The following is a 22,744-nucleotide window of genomic DNA, read 5'->3' as shown; positions in this document are numbered from 1 at the left end:
TAATACCTTACTCCCATGCAGCATGCGGTAAGATCAGATTTCGATCGAATCCCAAATGAGAAGAACATTTTGAATATTGACCTGGATTACTAAACTCAAAGTCAAACATTGTGTTCCTCCCTTGAGAACTAATGCATACGGGAAATTAAATCTTTATAAGATACAAAAGATGGCTTCACCTCGCCATTATATGTAATTAATTAAGACACTAATTACTTTGACAACCAGTAAATCAACATGAGAAACGTACAAATTGACGCGACGAGGGACAGGATTATGGTGTCCATCGATTTTTTCCTTTTAATTGATGAAAGAATATGATTTACCTGCAGACAAAATTGTAGAATAAGTATCATCACATGATAAAATTTTAGGTAGAAATGCTGATAAGACACTTAATTATGAAAAAAAAAACTTAGAATTTTGAGCCCGATCTTTATTTATTGTCGACATATATTTTTTTACGTTTTCAATCAGCTAAATTCAAGAGAAAAAAAAAAGGGTGGAATTGTGCAGAAATCATGTGCATTGATCAACATACCGTAGGAAGTCTGCTGCTGACATTACTGATCTTGGTAGTGATGCCACCAAACGTGGAACGCTGAAGAGCTAGTGTTCCCAGAGTGGCTTGTGCTTGCGAGATTACATTGTCCATCTGTGGCATTTTGAAGGCAAAGTTTGTATAAGAGGGGGAGATTATTCACTTGATATGTAAGAACTATAATTACGGATTATGGTAGTTGTTTTCCATGTTATCATCCTCAAACAATCATATTGTCATTCAATAAAACTGAAGTAGAAGGAAGTATTCAAAAATATTTTATTTGACTTCGCCCTCAACTACAATCCCTTCCTCTATGCACATAATACAGATGAGAAAAAGAATAGAGAGAGTTATCACACCTGCCCTGAACTTCTACCTATAGCTGCTTGTTCTTTAAGTAGAGCATGTTGCTCAGTATCGGCACCATCTTCCATGTCTGCCTTTGCTCTATCGAAGTCTCTAAAGTCTAGAAGAAGAGAAGAACGCTCTTGTTTTGCTCTGCGGCTAGACTGAAGCCTGTAGAACTCCTGAAGGAGTCCAGATCACAGATCAGATTAAATTCCTAACATTTTTGTGTACCAAGATCATATTTGATAAAACCTTAACCAAACATCAAAAGATGTTAGCAGAATCAAGTACCTGAGTGAGATCTTGTAGAATTTCTTTATGCCGTGTCAGTGTGTGAGAAATAATCTGTGAGCCTCCAGAAGATACCCAGATTTGCATCTGCAAATTGACTTGTTGGAGTTGCTTTAGTGAATGTTCAATTCCAGGTTCGAGATCTGTCTCTGAACCATTGGATTTTAACGAAACGAGTCTACGATATGAAGTCATCTGCTCATCCAATTGAGCTTCAAGCTTCCTTGCCTAGCAACAAGGAGAAGGAAACATATTTATCAAATGAGAAAATTACTTTAACAGTGGTGGAACACAAGGCTGGCCAAAAAATAACCAGAAAACTGATCATGTAGGCAACGAACCCACAGATTAGCATCAGTTCACAAGCTATCCTTGACTGGTGACAGCTTGTGGCTACAGACAGATTGAGGTACATTCGATATCATGACACATGGAACGAACTGCATTCGACCAGTAGAGTATAGCAAGAGAAAATGAAATTCTTTACCATTGTTAAATTAGGTTTATCTTTTAATGGAAAAGCTAATTCAGAATTAGGAAGGATCTTAAATTCTCATCCTAAACTCCTTGTGTTATAAAAGGAGGACTTTACATTTCATACCTAATAAACTGTCATAATGTGATGCATGTTTGATGATGGCATAATATAAATTTTCTCCATTCAGTTTTTAATTTCATCTAGTTTCTTATGCATTCTACTTCAAATTCTTTGTTGTCCTCACTTCAACAATTTACAACAGCCAACAGGCTGTGTTTATAACTAGTTATAGCAAAATCTCACTCCTAACGAATTGTTATATGAATGGAATAACGGTTCCAACATGTCTGCTTACAGGTGCACTTAGAGAAAATTGAGAAGTCATTTTTCAGCATTTCAGTAAATGAAGAACAATATGAACAGTCCTAGAAACCATCTTGTAACTATGCATATCCTTTAACTGTCAAAATTAAGGGATATTTCTTTCCAACAAACAATAATTCTTTGAAGAACTTGTATGAAATTTGACAGTGGTTCGGCAACAACTTAATTTTCATAGCTAGACATAGCCTTGAATAAAGCTCAATGGTGCATAAGATCAATTTAGCCGATCCCAAATAGTTGGAACAAATACAGTTTGATGCTCACAATGATGACGGACATATGAATGGGTATAGCTTACAATCCAACACTAAAAAGTTGACTGGCAATTGGTGAATCAAAATGTTAATGCAAGCAATGTTGTATTAAGCTCTTCTAAAATGTCCTATAAGGAAGTAGCATCTTGAAGTTTGAATCAAAAAATGGAATTCATTGCAACAACTAAGTGACATAATTTCTCTGTAAAATTCTAGATATTGCCTTTTAAACACCTCAGTGCTAGTTCATATAAGTGGATTACATGGAATAAAGGGTGAACCAGATTAATAAAGAAAGTACAGTATTGGCTATATTTTACTTCCTAATGCTCTCCCTCAAACTCTGCATCAAACCTTCTCAGATTATAATAGCAATCGGTGTTTTTCTGATATATCAACTTATGGCTGTATTCACTGAGTTATATAAGTGGATTATATAGAGTAAAATGTGGAAAATATAGTATGGATAATAAGGCAGGAAATTATGGTGAAACACCAAAGTTTCATCAAATTAATGATTTCATGACAAGTTTGGATTACCAAACTCTCATAGATTCCATAAAGTTGTTTAATCTTTGTTTACATCATTGTTTGTTGGTATGCTTTCCCTCAAAGATCAGATATCTATTTTCAGGCTTGTAAATCGTATCTACACGCATTAACAAGATTAGTGAAGATAATTTGGCTTGGTAGGAGACATTGAGATAACACTAATTTAACATAATGCATGAAGAAGAATGAGATAATTAAATGTCCATGTGATTGAGAGAGGGTGGGTGTGATGTAACGATGGTGTGTTCATTTGGATCCACAAATCAGTTGTGTTTTGATGCACAATATTTTCAAAGCTGCATTGACACCTTCCAGGTTCTTAACTAGCATATCGAACATCCATAACTATGTATAGAAAGGAAAATGAAATTTAAAACGATGGTTTAGAAGCCTTTTGATTAGCCTTAACATCCAACTGTGATGTTCATCAGTTCAAGACAAGTTTTTTAATCCCTTTTCAGCATTCCTGGCAGAATAGGTTATAATGATTGCCCAGAATTTCAATTCAACATGCAATGTTAAACAAAGAAGCAATTGAAATATGAACCAAGGAAAATACTAATTAAGGAAAAAAAACAGCCTGATAAATTCGCAGTATTGTGCACATTATTTCAGGGGTGATTTGAGTCAATGTACTTCTTCGATGATCTTGCAAGACGGTTACTGAGACTGAGAATCTAAGATCTACAAAACATATCGTGAATCTGGAGAAACGAACAGATCTGAGGCACTAGGGCTCCTTGGTTTCTGATTAAATCAAAGGAAAAGGCACCTACACCTCCTTCGCCGACAGCATAATTCAGAGGAGGAAGCCGAATCGATCAAAGGTCAAGTTAAAAGAACAATGAAGCCTTCAAATCATAGAGAGGATAGAAACCTCCACGCGAAATCAACAAAAGCGGAAGGTTTCAGTAGAAATCCGGGCAAAGTTAGGGCACCTGTTTCCGAAGGGCGTCCCACGAGGACGCCTCCATGATCGACCTCCGGAGATCGAGCCAGTCGTCACTTCGCGATTTCCGCGACGAGCGCTATGATTTGAAGCACGCACACAATTGAAATCGATGGCCGAACCGATCGAAGTCGACTCCTCCACCACCACCAATTCACCTCTCTCACGGTTTATCTCGAATAAACCGGGTTTACTCCATTCAAAAGCCGACAGGTCGGACATGATTCCACCGGTTTATGTCGAAGTCGGGAAAGAGATTAAAAATAACCGGGTTTATTTGGTCTGAGAGGCTGAGAGCCAATCACTTCTACAAAAAGTCGCAGTTCTTCATTCCCAATTCAATGGCGTCCTCATCGATCCGAGCCGGCTACCGGCCGCCGTGGATGTTCTCCGACCTCCGGATACGCCTTCCTCCAAGTCGACCCCCCGCCGCCGCCGCCGCCTCCGACAGCATGCTGCCGCCTTTTCCGCACCCTCCTTCGGCCTTCCATCCCTGCGCCGCCTCCATCTAGTCCACCATCGCGATGGCTCGCTAGTCCGACCTCGACTGGGAGCACCCCTACCGACGCGGCAGTGGCGGCGGATCCTGGACGGCCGCGCCTCCGCCCCGAGAGCTTCTACGCCTTCCCTCAATTCGACCCACCACCTTCCCTCTCCCCGCCACCGCCGCCGCCGACCGCATTCTGGAGTCTTTTCCACCGTCTCCTACGGCCATCCATCATCTCCATCGGCGGAGGCGCGCGGTGGCTCGCAGCACCCCTCCGACGCGGCAATGGCGGTGTATCTCGGCCGGCCGGCCGGCCGGCCGACCGACACCTCCGCCCCGCAAACGTCTACGCATAACCTTTTTATGCGGTTAGTATTTTTTTTTCAATTTTAAATTCTATTTTCCAAAATAAATATCATACCATTCCCACTGGTTCAATCTCGACCGCTCATCACCGACTCCACCCAGCGTCGGCAAAATCAAACGGTCGATTCCGCGCTTTGACCTCTCACATCACATCACTGACCCAGCTCCGTCCTTTTAAATTGATCTCACAGCTCACTGCACCACGTAGCAAACCCTTATTGGCTTTTCCATCGTCTATCATTTCCATATCAACAGATCCCAGATCCAAATAAGAAGAAGCAGAAGGATAAGGAGAAGAAGCATACCACGATCGAGTAAAGTAATCATGGGGTTGTGCATTCGATTCCTCGAGATCTTGTGCGCTATCATTCTTCCTCCTCTGGGCGTCTTCTTCCGCTATGGCTGTTGCAAAGTAAGTCGCCTTGGCTTAAACTCTCTCGCAAGTTTTTCGTTTCTTTGTTTCACCAACCGATCGATTGTAGATGGAGTTTTGGCTGTGTGTGGTGTTGACGATACTGGGCTACATCCCTGGAATCATCTATGCTATCTATGTGATCGTTACTAACCCTGAGGGCCATCACCACCATGACGACAACGACGAATATCGCCCGGTGTAGGGGGATCAATCATCGATGGGCAGCTGTGTAGGTTTGCGAGATTCAATCGATGCGTTGGAGTTGACAATAAAGAGCTTCAGATCTGTCATGTAATTTGTGGAAGTGGTTTGTGTGTTGATGGTTTGAGTGCGGAGTTTGGGAATTTCAAGGGGTTTCTTGCAATTGTTACTCTTATTTAATGAAGTTTTGAGGAAGCAAAGAAAATGATTTATAATTTTATTACTAAATTCTAAAAATAAATTTAATGAATATTTAAGATTCAGAATGAACTTTTAATGAGACATAAATTTAGATTTTAATGATAGTTATAAGTCTAAATTATCACTTAATATCGTATCAAGTGGCCCACATGATGCGACAATAGATCACGACAAAAAGAGTTAAGTTGAATTTGAGTATTGAGTTAAATTGGGACACAAATTGAAAGGCATCCTTAATTATCAACATGATGCCAAAAATATCTTTATTCTATACTAATATTTTATGTTTAGTAATTGATTAAACCAATAATTTATTTTAATATGTTATAAATGGAATAAAGATATTTTAAATGGAAAATATTATAAAACTACAGTTTGAATGCTATTATTTTAAAATATTATAAAGTTTTCAATTGTAAAGTTAAAAATGATTCCGAAATTAAAATTAATTTTCTTTGCTTAAGTTGATCCAATTTCTATCAACATCTTTTCTTTGCTTTTATGGAACCGTCCGGCCCGTACAGCTGTTATCTCGTCCTCTGTTTCTGGCGGACAGGGTACAGAAATCGACTCCAGCGAACTAGAATGCGGCGCGTGTAGTTCTGGAAGTGTCCATTGCACAATGGCATTTTGTTAATTTTGGTGATCGAGGAGGGCATTCTCAGGGCTGGGGATCTCTCCTCTTTGGGTAAATAGAAGGCACGACCTTCGACTCCGGTGATTGGCCTCGATAGTACTTGGGACAAGCGTCCTCGCCGGAGATGTCACCGACGACGAAGAACCCTTCCTCCGATCACTCCCCCGACGGAACCGAACTCACTGTCGAGGTGGCGGGGGCTACGGAGGAGCCCCAGTACGACTGGCGACGCGCCGCGATCGAGGGCGGCTCCCTCCGCCACGTTGACCTCAACACCGGATCCAACGGCTGGGCCTCCCCTCCCGGCGATCTCTTCCACCTCCGAGGCCCCAATTATTTCTCCAGGCGCCAGAAGATCCCTTCCGACGACTGGCTCCTCAAGCCCGCCGGCATGGATTGGCTCCGATCCGCCTCCCGCCTCGACGACGTCCTGGGTCGCCCCGACAACCGCATCGCCTCCGCCCTCCGCCGCGCGCACTCCCTCGGGCAGTCCGGTAAGGCCTTCCTCTTCGCCGTCAACATCCAGGTTCCCGGCCGCGAGTGCCACTCCGCCGTCTTCTACTTCGTAGCGGAGGATCCCATCCCGCCCGGATCCCTCTTCTACCGATTCGTCCACGGCGACGACGCCTTCCGGAACGCGCGGTTCAAGATCGTGAACCGGATCGTGAAGGGGCCGTGGATCGTGAGGACCGCGGTCGGGAACCACGCCGCCTGCCTCCTCGGGAAGGCGCTCACTTGCAACTACCACCGGGGGGAGAACTACCTGGAGATCGATGTTGACGTCGGGAGCTCCTCCCTCGCTAACGCCATCCTCCGCCTCGCCCTGGGCTTCGTCACGGCGGTTACCATAGACATGGGGTTTCTGGTGGAAGCCCAGTCGGAGGAAGAACTGCCCGAGCGGCTCCTCGGCGCGGTCAGGGTGTCACAGATGGAGATGAGTTCGGCCACCTACGTCGAGACTCGGCCCAGGGCAGCAGAGACTGCTGGTAAAGGAGGGTTCCGGGGGCAGGCCAAGGTCAACCATCACAACGATCTGTCAAGGTCCGGAGATGGCAATGGCTGTGGCAAAGCTCAAGGTTGAGAAAAGGTGAATGTTTTTACAGCTGATGTGCTCCTTTTAGGAGAAAATAGTTTAAACTTGAGGGTATTATGATATCTTCTTCTCTGTTCAAATGCATCATCCTATTGGTAACTTCTAATATTCAACAAGAGAGAACAGGAGGATATTTCAGTGCTGAATCTACAATAGAAAGTTATTGTTTCATTGAATAAGGCCATAAAAATAATCATTGTTGTGGCCGGTTGATGGTTCTGTCTCGAGCTTATTCTTTGATGTCATTTACTTAGTTGCATTGGTGGCCAAGGCTATATTCAACCTTGTTTGACGAGGCCGAGCATGTTGTTGAACCATTTGTTCAATTTTAGTTTGTGTTTTTTTTTTTAACAAGCTTGAGTTGGTTAAAAGCTTGACTTGAGCTAATTTTATTTTGTTAAGATGTTCTCAATTTAAATTTGGTTGATTGCTCCACGGATTTATATTTTTTAGTTTAGAGCATCTACATTAGCTACCCTATCCAACCTATCCAAAGATTTTACTTTAAATTTTAGATAGGGTAGTTAAAAAATCTTTAAATCAGCTACCTTATCTATTCTCTAAATTTAGATTTGATAAATAATGATTTTCTAAATTTAGAAAATGAAATCACTATCCTAAAAATAAAATAATATTCTTTTTAATCTCTTTCTTTCCACTCAATTTTTTCAATCTCTCTCCTTCCACTCATTCCATAAATATAATAAAAAAATAGTAGAAAGAGTAGAAAATAATAAAAAAATTAAGGATGATGAAAATTTTAGGATAGTTGATGTAGTGTGTAGTGAAAAGTGATTGTTTAAATTTAATAAAGTGAGTCATTTATCTTATATTTCAGATATAGTAATAGGAAAATTGATGTGGATGCTCTAACGATTGGTTAGTGGCGCCTGTTGGGGATCGGTCGGCCGGCTTGAAGGGGGGTTGGATAGACGGCGCCCCCAAATCCTTTGCTTTCTACACTCGTTAGCTTGCGCAGCGGAAATACAATACAAAATACAAGCTAAACTAAAGACAAGAATAAGAAAGAATGCAAACCGCTAACAAGCTCGTTTACGTGGTTCGGAGATAAAGCTCCTACTCCACGGCTGTCCGTAAGGTGGACGATCCCGATCCTTCGGTGGATTACTCCCCGGAAAACTTCCGGCTAGCTCAAACCTCCTTGTGGGTGGAGAAACCTCACCACAACCCTCACAAGAGCTCTTTTGACGCTAGGGCACAAGTAGACTACTAATAGAGATTAACCACCTCTATTTCGTCAACTCAAACCAAGCTCCCAAGCTTTGGTTTTATAGGCCACGGGTTGGAAAACCCCGCCTACCAGTCGACTGCTAAAACATGCAGTCGACTGCACCAGTCGACTGCTAAAACATGCAGTCGACTACTACAGTACTTCTACAGTACCGCTACAATACTGCTACAGTAAAATCCTAAAATTAGGATTTTACTCCGAGTACAATTTCTCGTGCACTCGTACCCTCACCCTTATGACTCACTTGACGCTTCTTTGCAGCCTTGACCTCTTGCCTTCAAGCTTACTTCCTTTGGCTCTCGTCCCTCGGATGCATTCAAGCACGCGGCTCATCCCCAATGACATCCTTCGCGTATGCCTCGAAGTCGCTTCCCTCGGCCCTTGTCCTTGCTGTCTTGTCCACGGTCCCTCAGATGCTCCATCCTTCACCGGACCCGAAGCCATCAACCTGAGTCACATGTGTATCCTGTAAACCTGCACAACTCAAATACACATATCAAATACAAGGGTGAACCTAACTTAAACCCTTTGCCCAAACACCAAAACACATGGTCCCGCGGACCATTGGGATTGCTCCAACCCTAGTTGATGTAGTGTGTAGTGAAAAGTGATTGTTTAAATTTAATAAAGTGAGTCATTTATCTTATATTTCAGATATAGTAATAGGAAAATTGATGTGGATGCTCTAACGATTGGTTAGTGGCGCCTTCTTTCCATGGTTAATGGATAAACCCTAAACCCAATTGTAAAATGCAGCTATGTTGATCCATTTGCTTAATCACTATGTTAACTGATGTTGGGTTATTTCATGGTGGCAAAGCCGATTGGATTCTCTCTAGCATTTCCATCAGTCCGCCCCTAGGTTAACATGAAAAAAGTAAATCACGGATGGTTATTAGTCTTGGGCAGTTGAATAACGCATGAGAGATGGTAGACATTCGGCTATTAGTCGAAATTTGACCCCTAGATCTTATGGTAACAATATTGTCATATGCTAGCAAACTATTCGTCCGTAAGAGACATAGAATGGATAAATTATGAATGATTCATGGAATGAAATTGACATGGAATAAATATTTATATCTTTGATCGTAGAAATATTATAAAGAAAAGAATATACCAGGAATGATAAACATTGATACATGGAATATTTTATTTGATTCATAGTTCAAGCAAGCCTACCTAGCCTAATCAATTCCCTTAGACCCATTGGTTTGCACTATTCCACTCACTTCGTCTTGTTTGCCCAATCGTTTCGCTTACTCATGTGGTATTTGGTTTAGGGGTTTAGGAACAAGGGAATGGAATCATTTCCAAACTTTATATTTGGTTGATGGGAATGAAATTAAAACTTTAGAATGAAACCCAAAAATTTGATTATTGATAAAATCTACCTCCTCCTTTGGGTTTTGATGGAAATATGAATGAGAGTTAAGTTTTGGACGAAAATACTCTTAATATATTTGTTCAAATTTTCTTTCATATCATTTTCGCTCTCCTTGACTTATCTCATCGTAATTTCTCTCTCATCGTAATTTCTCTCTCATCATATTTTCTTTCTCCTCAATCTCTCAATCACACATTCTCTCTCTTCATTCTCTTCCATTATAATTTCTCTCACACCACACTTTCTCTCTCATCACATTTTCTTTCCTCATTTTTTTCTCATCGCACTCTCTTATCATAGTTTTTGTCTCATCATACTTTCTGTCTCCTCAATCTTACCGATCAAACATTATTTTTCTCATTTTCTCTCATCACACCCTCTCTCCCTATCTTCTCTCATCATGTTTTCTCTCCCATCACAATATATTTCCTCATTTTTCCTCGTCACACTTTCTCTCTCATCACATCACACATTCTCTTCTCATTTTTTCTCATCACACTTTCTTTCTCTTTATTCTCTTCCATCATACTTTTTCTCTCATCATATTTTCTCTCTCCTCATCCTCTCTCATTATGATCTCTCATTCTTTCCTTATTTTCTTTTATCACACTTTCTCTTTCTTCATTCTTTCTCATATCATTTTCTCTCTTATCGCACTTTCTCTCTCATCATTCTCTTTTGTCATATTTTTTTCTCACATCTATTTTTTTCCTTATTTTCCTCTAAGGGTAAAATTTTTTTTTTAGTTTATTCCAATAGAAAATATTCAACTAATCAAATATTATTTTTAAGAGCGATATCTATGTTCATATTCATTCTCATTCTACAATATTATAATTCTCATTCCCATTTCGATTCCTAGAAAAGAATCAAACGCCACCTCAGTTCCACCAACCCTTATGTGCTCAACTTGCCCTTGGCCCAATTGATCTCCTCACAAATGCTTGAACCTATTTGTTTGACTCGTTCAACTAGCCTCGTCAATTTGGTCCAACCAACTACATAGCCTTCTTGGTTTAATCAACTCCAACTCACTCTAATAACTATTTGGCTGAACTAAACGCACCCTGACTGGTTTCATCACACATGCCGCAATAGTATACATATCTAAGTTCGAACATTTCTAAGGTTCCATGGCTCCAATCCTATCGAATAGACTCTTGTAAACATTTCATAGTTTCGTACCTGAACCATTACCACTACTTCTGTCCTTCCACAACAACGATCTTTCCTCTTGTAAACAGATTCACCTGGATATTCTTCAATATCGAAATATGAATACTGAAATACCTAAATCCCCAAACCAATTCCTAGTCAATTTCAGGTGATAGATATCGTCTATTCAACGAGATTGGAGCAACAGAAACTCATAGGAACTCACCTTTTCTTTTTTGTATTCTTTCTACAGAAAATGTCCCTTATGCTTCTGTCACAGCTTTGTGTTGCTTCTTTCTGTAAACACTCAACTTCTGCCAATCTGTCCTCCTGCAACAAAAATATTTTCTTCTAGTAAACAAACATCTTTTAAGAACACGTATTCAATACAAATAATTTTCCCTCTTGGTTTTCTCTCCCAATTCTTGCTTCCTTTGGGTTTCTTTGTTCAAGATTCTACAATTGGCATGTAGTGATAACACATTAAGCACATGTAATGGTATTTAGCTCACAAACAACACCAAGTGGCACTAGTTTATTGTGAGCCTGACACTGAAGTTCTCTACAGTTTGATTATATCACTAACTTTAAAATGATTCATAATTGGTTGTTTATATCACATATCTGAGACACATTGTAAACTTCATTTGGATATTCTTTTTTCTGATAGCAGGAAGACATGAGTACTGAAAAAAATTAAAAGAAATAAATGCATAATCTTCATCACATCATGACAGCTCTTGTGATAGCTTTCTTTAGAATTTTCAAGTATTTTATTTTCCTTTTCTTGTCTCTTTCTAGCAACAATGAAAAATAATAAAAGGAGAAAATTATGTAATCTTGTGGATGCATTTTAAGATGACTAATTTGTTGGCAATATTCATTCTTTCCTATCTACTTTTCTTTACTGTTTACAAGAATAATAAATTGGAGAAACTTTAGGCCTGAATATTCATGAACAAGTTTGGTAAGATTTTGTTTATGTTTATTCAATATATAGAAGCTCAATTAAATGAATAAACTTGAACAACTTATTTAACTAAACAAATAAGCTTGAACATATACGTGTTTAGCTCGTTGTGAACAATGCTCATGAATAACATTTGTGAACAATGTTCGAAACAACATTTGTGAACAATGTTCATGTTCCTAAACAATATTCGTGAACAATACTTCTGAACAATGTTCGTGAATCATGTTCATCAATAAAATTCTTTTCAACTTGCTAAATAAATAAAAAAAACTTTCAAAATGAACTAATAAATTTATATTACGAAGCTCAATAACTAATCAAATAAGTTTAAAATTTAAAAGTTTCAAACAAAACTCGATAACATCTAAATGAATCTAGCTCAAACCAACCTTAAGCTTATAAAAAAGAAATTAATCCAAGTTTAAACAATCATTTTAACGACTTGGTTCATTTTAGGTTTGGCTTGGCTTGGCTCAGTTCCATTACATTATCAAACAAACTTAAACACCACAAATCTTGGCTTGACTCAGTTCCATTACATTATCAAACAAACTTAAACACCACAAATCTTGGCTTGACTTGATTTGTTTACCGCCCTAGGAGAAATAAGTACATCATGAAAATAAAAATAGAGGATGGCAATTTGTGTTATGTTATATTAACTACTTTATAACTAAATTCCATTATTTGTAGTTATTAAATTATTTTTTTTAAAAAAAATTACACCATAATATATTATTTTTCATATTTTGTAAGTATGTGAGATTGAATTGATCCAGCATTGGAAACTAAGCTGCTGCCGTCCACAAGTATTTAAATCCAATTTTTCTCCTTATTATTAACTTTCTGTTCAATTAATCACAAAATATTAATTAATTACAAGACTTGGTCCAATTGTTTCTTTCTCAAGGTTCAAAACAAATGAAAAATGACAATTATTGAGTAATTAAAGAGAGACTTATCTGGTCATTAGCTGTAGGTTTGGCCCCAATTGATAATAAATATATGAAACATGCAAGCACACACAATCCAAGGAAACCCAAACTCAACTTGAATTCGAAACTTCCAGTCAACTAAAGCATATTGGTATCGGATTCAAATAACTGAAAATAATACCTTTTTCGCCACCCCTTCCTGTTCCCAACGATGCCCCCTCTTCCTCCACGAGCATGAAGGGATCATATTATGCTGAAGAGCCAGCAGATTGATTCCACCTCAGTTTCTCCAAGGTACCTTCGATCTTTACTGCCATTGAAACATATAATTCTAACAATAATTGGATCAAAAACAAGCCAACACTGATGATCTTGTACCAGACTTTGCAGCTCCAATGCAGCAATCATCACTTTTGCTCTTTATCGGCGTCGCGGTAGCTTCACTTCTTGTTGGTTTTGCACTCATGGTGTTTTGCTGGAGGTGCAGGAAGCGGAAGGGGTCGTTGTGGAAGATTGCCAACTCCACCAAAGGCCCCATTTGTAAACTCCATCACCATCTTCTTCATCATATGTGGAAAAAAAATGATGGATGAGTTAGTTTTGTTTCTGTTGAATTTCAGTTCCTGATTCCTTCAGTGGCAATCTTCGGATGGTTTCTTACTTCAGTTATCGAACTCTGAAGAAAGCAACAAAGGATTTCCACCCGAAGAATCAACTAGGCGGAGGTGGATTTGGTCCAGTCTATAAGGTTGATATCTATCTTGTTCTTCATCGTTGTCATTGAGCTCTATGCAAGACTATATTTCATGAACAGGGAGTGTTAGATGATGGAAGGATCATTGCGGTGAAGCAACTAAGTGTTGGGAAATCTCAGCAAGGTGAGTCGGAGTTCCTTGCAGAGGTCAGAATGTTGACGAGCATCCAACACAAGAATCTAGTTTGCCTCGTTGGGTGCTGCTCGGAAGGCTCAGAGCGCCTGCTCGTCTATGAGTACATGACCAATGGAAGCTTGAACAAGATCATATCTGGTGTTACTATCTAATTTTTCCTATGGAACATATTGACCGCTTTGTTTGCTTGTATATAATCATGGTTTTGACATGTTGAGCATGGTGATCAAATAGGAAAGAGTGGGAAATGTCTAGACTGGAAGACGCGATTTGAAATCATTGTCGGAGTAGCGCGGGGATTGCAGTACCTGCATGAGGACTCCAACTTGAGGATTGTTCATAGAGATATCAAGGCCAGCAACATCCTCCTAGATGAGAAATTTCAGCCTAAGATCAGCGACTTCGGTCTGGCCAAGTTCTTCCCGGAGGATCAAACTTATCTCAGCACAAGATTTGCAGGAACTCTGTGAGTTAATTTTCATGTTGTACGTAGGACAGTTTATCAAAAGTAGTCCACATAATAAATTGTTAGTGATATTTGTTCCCCCAAAAGGAACCCTACCTATAACACAAATTGGCACACTAGTCAACTTAAGGTTAAAGATGAACATTTCTACCATTGAAGACCCTAACATAGGTTAGTTTTGCCCTAAATTTGAGTAAAAATTGATTTACAAATTAACCTGTGCTCTTAAAAATCGCATTCTTGGTCATTTTTCAACTCACAAGCTGGTTTGTAAATTAACTTGCTATTTGAAAAGTATAAGTTTACACCATATTCAACTTCAAGACAGTAGAAGTTGAACATTTTAAGCATCCAAGACAGTAAAGTAGGTCATCCTTGTTCCAAGTTTGGACACGAATTGATTTGCAAATCAGTCTACTCTCCGAAAATATGAGGATCATTTTACAAATCAACTTGGAGTGTGTTTTAGCAATTGATTATATGGAGCAGCTCTTGCTAAAACCAATATACGAGGATATTTTTTCTGTAAAATAGTTCAACAAAATCATTCCATATCATTGTCTAAAATTCAGAGGGTATTGTGCACCTGAATATGCTCTGCGAGGTGAGCTTTCGGCAAAAGCCGACATCTACAGCTTCGGTGTTCTTGTGCTGGAGATCATCAGTTGCAGGACCAACACGGATCTTTCTCTTCCAATTGAGATGCAATACCTTCCAGAATATGTAAGCTCTCATCTCCCTTTCCTTGCTCCTCCATTTCTGAATCCATCTTCAGTTCAACTCAAAATCTACACAAACAAATAAAATAAAGTTAAAGCAATTATCATCTTGCAGACATGGAAGCTATATGAAAGATCAAAGGTGAGGGAAATAGTGGATCCAAAATTACTAGATGAAGGAACAGTGGAGAAAGAAGTGTTGCAGGTGTGCCAAGTTGCTCTGCTGTGCCTTCAGCTACACCCAGACTTGAGGCCTCCAATGTCTGACATAGTGGCCATGCTGACTTGTAGGGCTCAGATATCTTGTACTCCTGTAAAACCAACATTTTTGGAGAGGAAGGCAAGGGTTAGCATCAGGCCTCCATCACCCTAGTTTGTTCATGTCAGACACCCAGTAAACATTAATATGGCAATTGCAGAACAGTGGAAAGTTAACTAGTTATATGTTTCAGATACGTGTAGCAACTGTAAGGCTAAATCTTTCAAGTTAGAAGCTTTACAAGTTAAATAAAGATAATGCTGCAGCAATGTATGTTTTGAATAATTCTCCATGTTGCAAGTGGCTTTTTATCAATCAAGTCTGTAAAACCTAAGATGAGCTTGACAAATCTCATACTCCTGGTTTTGCATAGAAGTTCATCACATTGTAGCGAATTGTGAATCGAAACAAGCACTACTGATGATCAGCAAGCTCACACCATCAAAGCATTTCTAGACATTCAAAAGAAGTTGCATCAAGCCATCCTCCAACATTTCCATCAAGCTTGCCCATTACTGCTAAATAAAGCTGATCTATGCAGACCAAATTTGAGGCTTTCGGATGCTCTCGACAGCTGAAGAACTCTTCGCTCCAGTCATGATCCTCTTTACAGAGCTTCCTCAGTTGAATTCTCATCATTAACTAAATCACCAACCTCGCCATCATAGGAAGAAGCCTTTGATTTCTTCTTCTTCTCTTCTTAGTATGATTTGCACTCGTAAACTCAACCTGATCGGTTCTGACAGAATGGTATCATTCGCACCCTCTGATCCACCATTTTCCAAGTACTCAGATCGCGGTATCATCTTCTAAATCTTTCTCCAATTTCAGAAAACCTTCATGAAAAGCAAACAAAATCTTTACCTGTAGAGTCTCTGAAGCAGAAGCTGAATCGATAAGGATGTTTTGAAAATGTTAGCAGCAAGGCAATTTTTCCCCAGATTTCTGCTCTTCGCTATTCGACTCCACCTGAGCTCCATCTTTCATCAGATCCAATAAGTCCCTTCCATTCTCCAGTAATCATTCGAATGCATTTACTTTGATCTCATTGACAAGTGCCCTATCGGCAGACGTCTCCAGTGCTAAGGAGATAGAATAGAGAGAGATTACTTCTCCGGCACGGACACAGGCGGCAGTGTTTAAGAAACCAGCGGCGTTGCCGGGGAAGAATAAGGGCGCGCCGGCGAGCGACGATGTGATCGCTTGAGCTATTGGAGAAGAAGCCCGACCCGATCGAACCATAAAGTCGACGGACAACTTTAGGGTCAATGAACCGGAAACAAAAATTCAAAATCGCTACCGTTTGCCGGTTCAAGTTGGTTCGGCCGTTAAAACCCTAAGAAACTATTCGGCTTATTTCGATAAGAAAATATTAAATTATTATTAATTTAAGCCAATGATGTTTGATTTAAATTTGTGATCAAAATGTTATTATTATTGTAATAAAAGGGTAATCGCTCATCCACCGCCTCTAATCGATTGGACATACCGCAATTGGACATCCCATGGGGATAAAAAAAATGTTATTGTTATAATCTTAGCAAATTGGGTGTTAATTATACAATTATTTTCCCCTGATTTTGCAGCAAACGTGTAAAAAAAATCATGAAAAAAAAGAAGAAAAAAGCTTATGCAGTAGCCTAGTCACGATGACTTGACCTCATCTCAAGCCATGAGCTTGTAGTAGCCTAGCCATGAGTTTGTGAGGAGGTCGTGAGCTCACGACCCAAACCGTAGTCACGCAAACTCACAGGCCGGACATGAGCTCGCGACCAAACCATAATTGCTCAAACTCACAGGCTGGTCGCGAGCTGGCCATTGCATTTGTTTTTATTTTACATCAAAAAAAACTAAGTGGCCCTTCAGTGATCGGAGGTAAAAAGGAGCTTAAGTTCATCCCGTATCAGTTCTTGGTGCAAGACTTAAAATACATACAATCTAAAAAATTCCAATTCAAGTTTCACTAGGTTACAATAATCTGACTGCAAAGTTTGTAAAATAAGAACGAGAAAATAACCATCCTCAATCAGCGTCTTCAATCTCTTCATCCTCTGGCACACCTCGAAGATACAAAACATTGTTGCACCTGCAAAATGAAAACAAAATTAATAAAAAAAAATAATACTAAAGTTCATGGAAGAGGATCTTGAAAAGCCTACCTTATGAGAATCTCCCCCAGGTTTCCAGTAAATTGGCCATCAATGAATTCTTCAGTGTTGGCCAACTGTAGGGTCAGATTTTGAAGGAATCGAAGTGAGATAAAAAGAGCAATTTATCGATAAACTCAAGGTCATTGTGGTATGGCTTTTGAAATAAAGAATTAGATTTCTAAGTTACTTCCAAGTTGATTTGGAAATAAACTTACATGGTGAAAAATGACAATATAATATCAACTTTGAAAGGGTGAGAGAACCCAAAATGGCCATCTTAAATTGGAAGAGGATTAAACATCAAAATGATTATCATAGGTTGGGAGAAACTCAATATCTAACTTTCATTTGAAAATCATTTTGCAAGCTCTTGGCTTGGTAGCAAGCAACCTTTCTTTGCTCCACTTTACTGGGCAAGAAGGAGAACAAAAAAAAGGCAACCTCCAGTGATCTTACGCGGTGAAGAGAACTCTTCTATCATATAGCATTTCCTCTGGTGGCATAGATGCACCCCCTCAATCCATTGTATTAGAATGATATGAGAAGAATAATTATGGTCATGTTTAATCTTTCTACAAAGCCAACAGACAGAATTATATTTCTATTTCAGGTCAGCTTTCTGCTGCAATCACTTCAATCTACCCCCTCTATGAAAAGCTGTAATACGCCTGGAGGAATTCCTCCCAGGAGACTTCCCTGTAGAAGTGAAATGTCGAAGTGTTGCCCCATCATCAATTAACACGCACCCGGAAGGAACTATTATATCCTTTCAAATAGTGGGTGGTACAACTAAAAGTCTGCTTCCATGCCTTTGATCCATTACTAATGACTGTATGTTAATATCTGATATTAAGAAGAAAAGCGTGTCAATCGCAATGATCCTAGGGGTGAGTCCACCGTTCAACCACAGATCAAATCTCAGATGTTCAGTGATCATTCTACCTTATTTTTTGGGTACTTTTTTGAGGTATATGAAATCCACCTAAAGTTCAATCAAAAAGGGATTGGATTCGCCTCACGGGTTGGCATAGTTAGTTCATACAAGGGTGTTGCTGTCAATAGGCCGAGGGTCGATTCCCAACAAGAGCGAATGCCCTGCAGTTGCCTCAACTCATCCTTGCATGCGTTGTTGTTGTTGGATGAAGCCTCCCGTGATTAATCTCCCTTCCCGATAGTAGGGGGTCACCTTGGAGGGGCCGCCAAGGTGACGGTTTCGCCTTTACTGCCACAAAAGGGGTTGGATTCACAGATTAAGATCAACAAACCTAACATTCTCAACTGATGCATCCGAGAATGCCCAACTCTTCAGCTGGCTCTCAACTTATGGGGTTTTTATGCCACTTTTTACCAAGCAGTCAACTTGACAAGTTAAAACCTAAGCTTAGTTATGAAAAACTCCTAAATAATCATCTTAAATGGGGGAAAACTCAAATATCTACTTTTGCCAGAAAATCATGCTGCAAGCTGATTTTCTAACAACTTGCACTAGAATTGAGGATAATCAATTGGTAACAAGGACGTGATTTGTTAAAATTCCTGATGAAAAGTTGAGGTACTTATATATTGAGGGACTATTATGATCAGCAAAAACTGTTTACATACCTGCAAGTTCATGTAGGAATCTACTGACACAAGATAACCTGTGACAACAGACAGAAAATTGCAGTAGTGAGTTAAATGATATTTGTAGAAGTCTCAACAGAATCAACCATTAGATGCAATCATCATATAACAAGTGCATAAGCCACTAACATATATACATACGTGCAGTTATTTCTCTTAAACATACTATTTTTTGGTCTATATGATCCCTTGACACAGGGGATTTCCTGTGTCCCTAACTGCTTGAGATACAAGTTTGCGGACTATCTTAAGCATACTTGCATAGTCATGAGCTTGAGACATAACTTACCTTTGTATTCCATTCCCCATTTCAACTTTACAATCACAGGCTTCCCAGTTAAATTGTTTAAGAAAGGTTTTGGGTTAACTGGCACAGTCTGCAACGAAGGAAAAGAAAAGAAAGTTACAGGTGCTCTTTAGCGGAAAAATTCAATGAGGCAAGAGAACAAACTACAAAACAACAATCGGGATGGAAACATTGTCTTGGATCGATAAGAAATACAAGAACGGAGATAAAATGAAACAATTATGGAGATCAATGCACAAGTTCAAAAACAACTAAAACTTGATTTCTAACACGTCTCACAATTTACAGAAGAAACCAGAGAGAGCTTTACAATCTTGATGGAAGAAAAAATATTTGTTTTCAATGATTTGCTAGGACAGATAGATTTCTTCATTCTTCAGAGATGAGAGAAATGGTAGATCTATCAATAGCCTAAAGACGCCACGAGAAACAAACGCGTAAAAGGGTGAAAGAAGAGATAGTAGATAAAGAACTAACCGCCATTGCTGAAGAACTAACTGCACGGGAACAACGACGACCGGCGAGGAGGAGAAGAAAGGCGTGCGCTCCGCTAGGGTTTGGGAGCGAGATGCAGAAGACTTATTTATAGATGGGCCGTTGAAACTGGGCTTTAACAATGTGATCGGGCCATTTACTAATACCATCTTCAATCCATCATCAAAACACTAAATTTGATGCTAATTAAAATTAATTTTTTAGTGTGGGAGAGGTTTTTATTTTTTTAATTTTATTATATAACTAATAAAATTAAATGTAATTAACTTATAATTATTATTTTCATTATTTTTACATATTAGATATTTAAATGTAATTATTATTTATTATAAATTTAAATTAAATTTATTTAGTAGCATATTAAAATTTATTATGTATATTTGTAAAGATTTGATTTATTAAATTTATTATTTTTAACTTATTTAATATATTTTAATTATAATTACATTTATAAATTATATCATTAATTTCATAAAAAATAATAAAATATTAAAAATAAAAATCATATTTTTTTATATATTAGTTGGAGGTTGAATTTTAAAAAATTTAACCTATCAAATATTAATGAAATATTAATTTTAAACATTTAATTATCAAAAAAATATTAGTAAATTTAAATGTAGAATGATAATTAAATTATGAATAAAAAAACTAATATATATTTTTTTAGTGTGATATATGTTGGTGCAATCATGCCCTGGAAGTTTCAATGTGTTGACAATTATTTAAGTTTAGGTTAATACGGTGGAACTAACATGCATTGTGAGTTTGCAGGAGGAGTTTCTTGCAGGTCAGAAGACCAGATGCAAGAGAAGACCAAGAAGGTCGAGGACTGGATTCTTGGCAAAAAGAGTTCTTGCAGGTCAGAAGACCAGATGCAAGGCAAGAGAAGTACAAGAAGGTCGGAGACCGGATTCTTGGCAAGAGAAGCTCCTGCAAGTCACAAGATTATGTGTGTGATAGGCTCACTGTCAGAGATCGACTGAAAAATCGATTCAGACATGGCTGTGCGGTAAATTGCCTCTGAATCGATCAGCCGATCGATTGAAGGTAAGGCAATCGATTGGCTGATCGATTGGTAAAGTTCTGCGCAGCACAGAATGCGTCTGGATCGATCAGCCGATCGATTCAAGGTACTGAATCGATCGGCCGATCGATCCGTGAACATTCTGTGCGAAGCACAGAATCACTCTGAATCGATCGGCCGATCGATTCAAGAAGCTGCGATTTCATGAGCAAGCGGCTGAATCGATTCAAACGCTGCCTCCAATCGATCCAAGTCAAATAAAAGAATCTGCACCGTTGATCTTGACGCGATGGCCTCCAACGGATAGTTGTGAATCGATTGGAATATGACTTCAATCGATCCACGGCGACGGCGGCGTGAGAAACGGCTAGTTTTCTCAACGTATAAAACACGGAAAGAAACGGGAAAACAAGCACAACAAAACATATACTGTTCCATTGCTCTCCAAGCCTTTTAAAAGCTCTCAAGTGATAAAGATTCAAAGCAAAGGGTTCAAGCTCCTCTCTACTACGTACTGAAATCTCACCTGCAAAGAAGAAGTTGGTTAAATCTTGTAATCTTTCTCTACTTCTTCTTTGTAGCGTTTGTGATATTTATTTTGAAGAAAAGGGAGAGGTGTATTTCTGTTAAGGTTTCTCCACCTTCGGTGTGATTCCGAGAAGGAGGGTTTTCGATAGTGAAAGAGTGTAAGTGGTGTGGATCCTTGGATTAGTCACCTCCTTGAGGAGGTGGATACCAAGTAAATACCGGTGTTAGCATTGCCTTCAGATTTCCGCTGTGCAAAACAAAGTTGGTCAGCAAAAGAAGTGAGTCATTCACCCCCCACCCCCCTCTAGCTCAACCGATCCTAACAAGTGGTATCAGAGCATTGGTTTGCTTTTGAGGATTCATCGTCAAGAAAGCACAAGTTAAAGAGCTACAAGATGTCAATGAAGGAGGGACATAGTACTTCACGACCACCATTCTATGAAGGCAGCAATTTTGCTTATTGGAAGAGCCGCATGGAACACTATCTCATGACCGAAATTGATATGTGGTTCTCAATCACGGAGGGATTCATGGCGCCAACTGAAAATGGAAAAATGCTTGAGTCATCCAAGTGGACTGTTGAACAAAAAATGAAGGCTCAAGCAAATGCAAAGGTGATTGTGACTCTTCAATGTGGATTAAGCTCGGAACAACTCAACAAAGTTGGACCCTTTAAGAGTGCCAAGGATTTGTGGGATAAGCTTATTGAACTAAATGAAGGCACCAAGGATTCAAGAATTGCAAAGAGGGATTTGTTGATAAATCAACTTCAAAACTTCACCATGAAGGATGGAGAAACGGTAAGCTCACTACATGGGAGATTCAAGGAACTCCTAAATGGTCTTCATTCAGTTGGAGAGAGTGTGGAGAACCGAGATCTCATAAGGTATGCTTTAAAATCTTTCCCAAGAAACTCTTTATGGTCATCCATGGTGGATGCTTATAAGGTTTCAAGGATTTGTCAATAGTGAAATTGGATGAATTATTTTGTGAACTTGAATTGCATGAGCAAGCTAACACAAGCCATAAGGAGAAAGGTATAGCATTGGTTGCAGGTGAAAAGAGCAAAAAGAAGCACAAGGAAAAGAAAAAGGAGAAGAAGGAGTCATCTTCAGAATCCGAACAAGATAGTGATAGTGATAGTGATGAAGAGCTATCATCAAGTGAAATGGCAAACTTCGTTCGAAGAATGATGAGACATTCAAGGAAGTTTGACAAAAAGGATGTTAAGAAAATCTTCAATGATGAGAAAAGAAAAGGTAAATCTCTTGTGGATTCTAAGAATAAAACTGATGTAATTTGCTATGAATGTAAGAAAAAGGAGCACTACAAAACGGAGTGTCCAAAGTTGAAGAAGCAAGAGGAAAAGATCAAGAAA

The 22,744-nt window shown here is 39.1% G+C and overlaps 5 protein-coding genes across 7 annotated transcripts; 3 read left to right on the top strand and 2 right to left on the bottom strand.

The window, feature by feature from the left end:
* Window positions 1–56: 56 nt before the first annotated feature.
* On the bottom strand, window positions 57–13,212 carry LOC122022678 (Golgi SNAP receptor complex member 1-1-like). 3 transcript variants are annotated; one of them, XM_042580731.1, is made up of 6 exons: window positions 13,084–13,212; window positions 11,221–11,324; window positions 1,184–1,411; window positions 904–1,071; window positions 542–655; window positions 57–326 (listed from the first exon to the last, which is right to left on the bottom strand). In XM_042580731.1, exons 3-6 carry the CDS (start codon window positions 1,376–1,378, stop codon window positions 213–215), a joined length of 591 nt encoding a protein of 196 aa, XP_042436665.1. In that variant the 5' UTR covers window positions 1,379–1,411; window positions 11,221–11,324; window positions 13,084–13,212; the 3' UTR covers window positions 57–212. The 3 variants fall into 3 exon arrangements, with proteins under 3 accessions (XP_042436665.1, XP_042436663.1, XP_042436662.1); XM_042580729.1 differs by lacking the exons at window positions 11,221–11,324; window positions 13,084–13,212 and adding an exon at window positions 4,709–4,842; XM_042580728.1 differs by lacking the exons at window positions 11,221–11,324; window positions 13,084–13,212 and adding an exon at window positions 3,790–4,012.
* LOC122022679 (low temperature-induced protein lt101.2-like) lies at window positions 4,859–5,469 on the top strand. The gene is made up of 2 exons (XM_042580732.1): window positions 4,859–5,065; window positions 5,136–5,469. Exons 1-2 carry the CDS (start codon window positions 4,979–4,981, stop codon window positions 5,268–5,270), a joined length of 222 nt encoding a protein of 73 aa, XP_042436666.1. The 5' UTR covers window positions 4,859–4,978; the 3' UTR covers window positions 5,271–5,469.
* On the top strand, window positions 6,125–7,376 carry LOC122022677 (protein ENHANCED DISEASE RESISTANCE 2-like). The gene has a single exon (XM_042580727.1). The coding sequence runs from the start codon at window positions 6,232–6,234 to the stop codon at window positions 7,186–7,188; it is 957 nt and encodes a 318-aa protein (XP_042436661.1). The 5' UTR covers window positions 6,125–6,231; the 3' UTR covers window positions 7,189–7,376.
* LOC122022675 (putative serine/threonine-protein kinase) lies at window positions 13,060–15,350 on the top strand. The gene is made up of 7 exons (XM_042580726.1): window positions 13,060–13,196; window positions 13,284–13,442; window positions 13,523–13,650; window positions 13,717–13,930; window positions 14,027–14,258; window positions 14,831–14,981; window positions 15,093–15,350. The coding sequence occupies exons 2-7, from the start codon at window positions 13,298–13,300 to the stop codon at window positions 15,348–15,350; spliced, it is 1,128 nt and encodes a 375-aa protein (XP_042436660.1). The 5' UTR covers window positions 13,060–13,196; window positions 13,284–13,297.
* A 1,752-nt stretch (window positions 15,351–17,102) lies between these two features.
* LOC122025728 (probable small nuclear ribonucleoprotein F) lies at window positions 17,103–19,921 on the bottom strand. Its single transcript, XM_042584588.1, has 5 exons — window positions 19,794–19,921; window positions 19,299–19,386; window positions 18,989–19,026; window positions 17,396–17,460; window positions 17,103–17,322 (listed from the first exon to the last, which is right to left on the bottom strand). The coding sequence occupies exons 1-5, from the start codon at window positions 19,797–19,799 to the stop codon at window positions 17,259–17,261; spliced, it is 261 nt and encodes an 86-aa protein (XP_042440522.1). The 5' UTR covers window positions 19,800–19,921; the 3' UTR covers window positions 17,103–17,258.
* Window positions 19,922–22,744: the final 2,823 nt, after the last annotated feature.

The sequence above is a fragment of the Zingiber officinale genome, chromosome 9B, assembly GCF_018446385.1.
Source record: "Zingiber officinale cultivar Zhangliang chromosome 9B, Zo_v1.1, whole genome shotgun sequence".
Classification (NCBI taxonomy): domain Eukaryota; kingdom Viridiplantae; phylum Streptophyta; class Magnoliopsida; order Zingiberales; family Zingiberaceae; genus Zingiber; species Zingiber officinale.
This window is presented reverse-complemented; position numbering and strand designations above follow the sequence as displayed.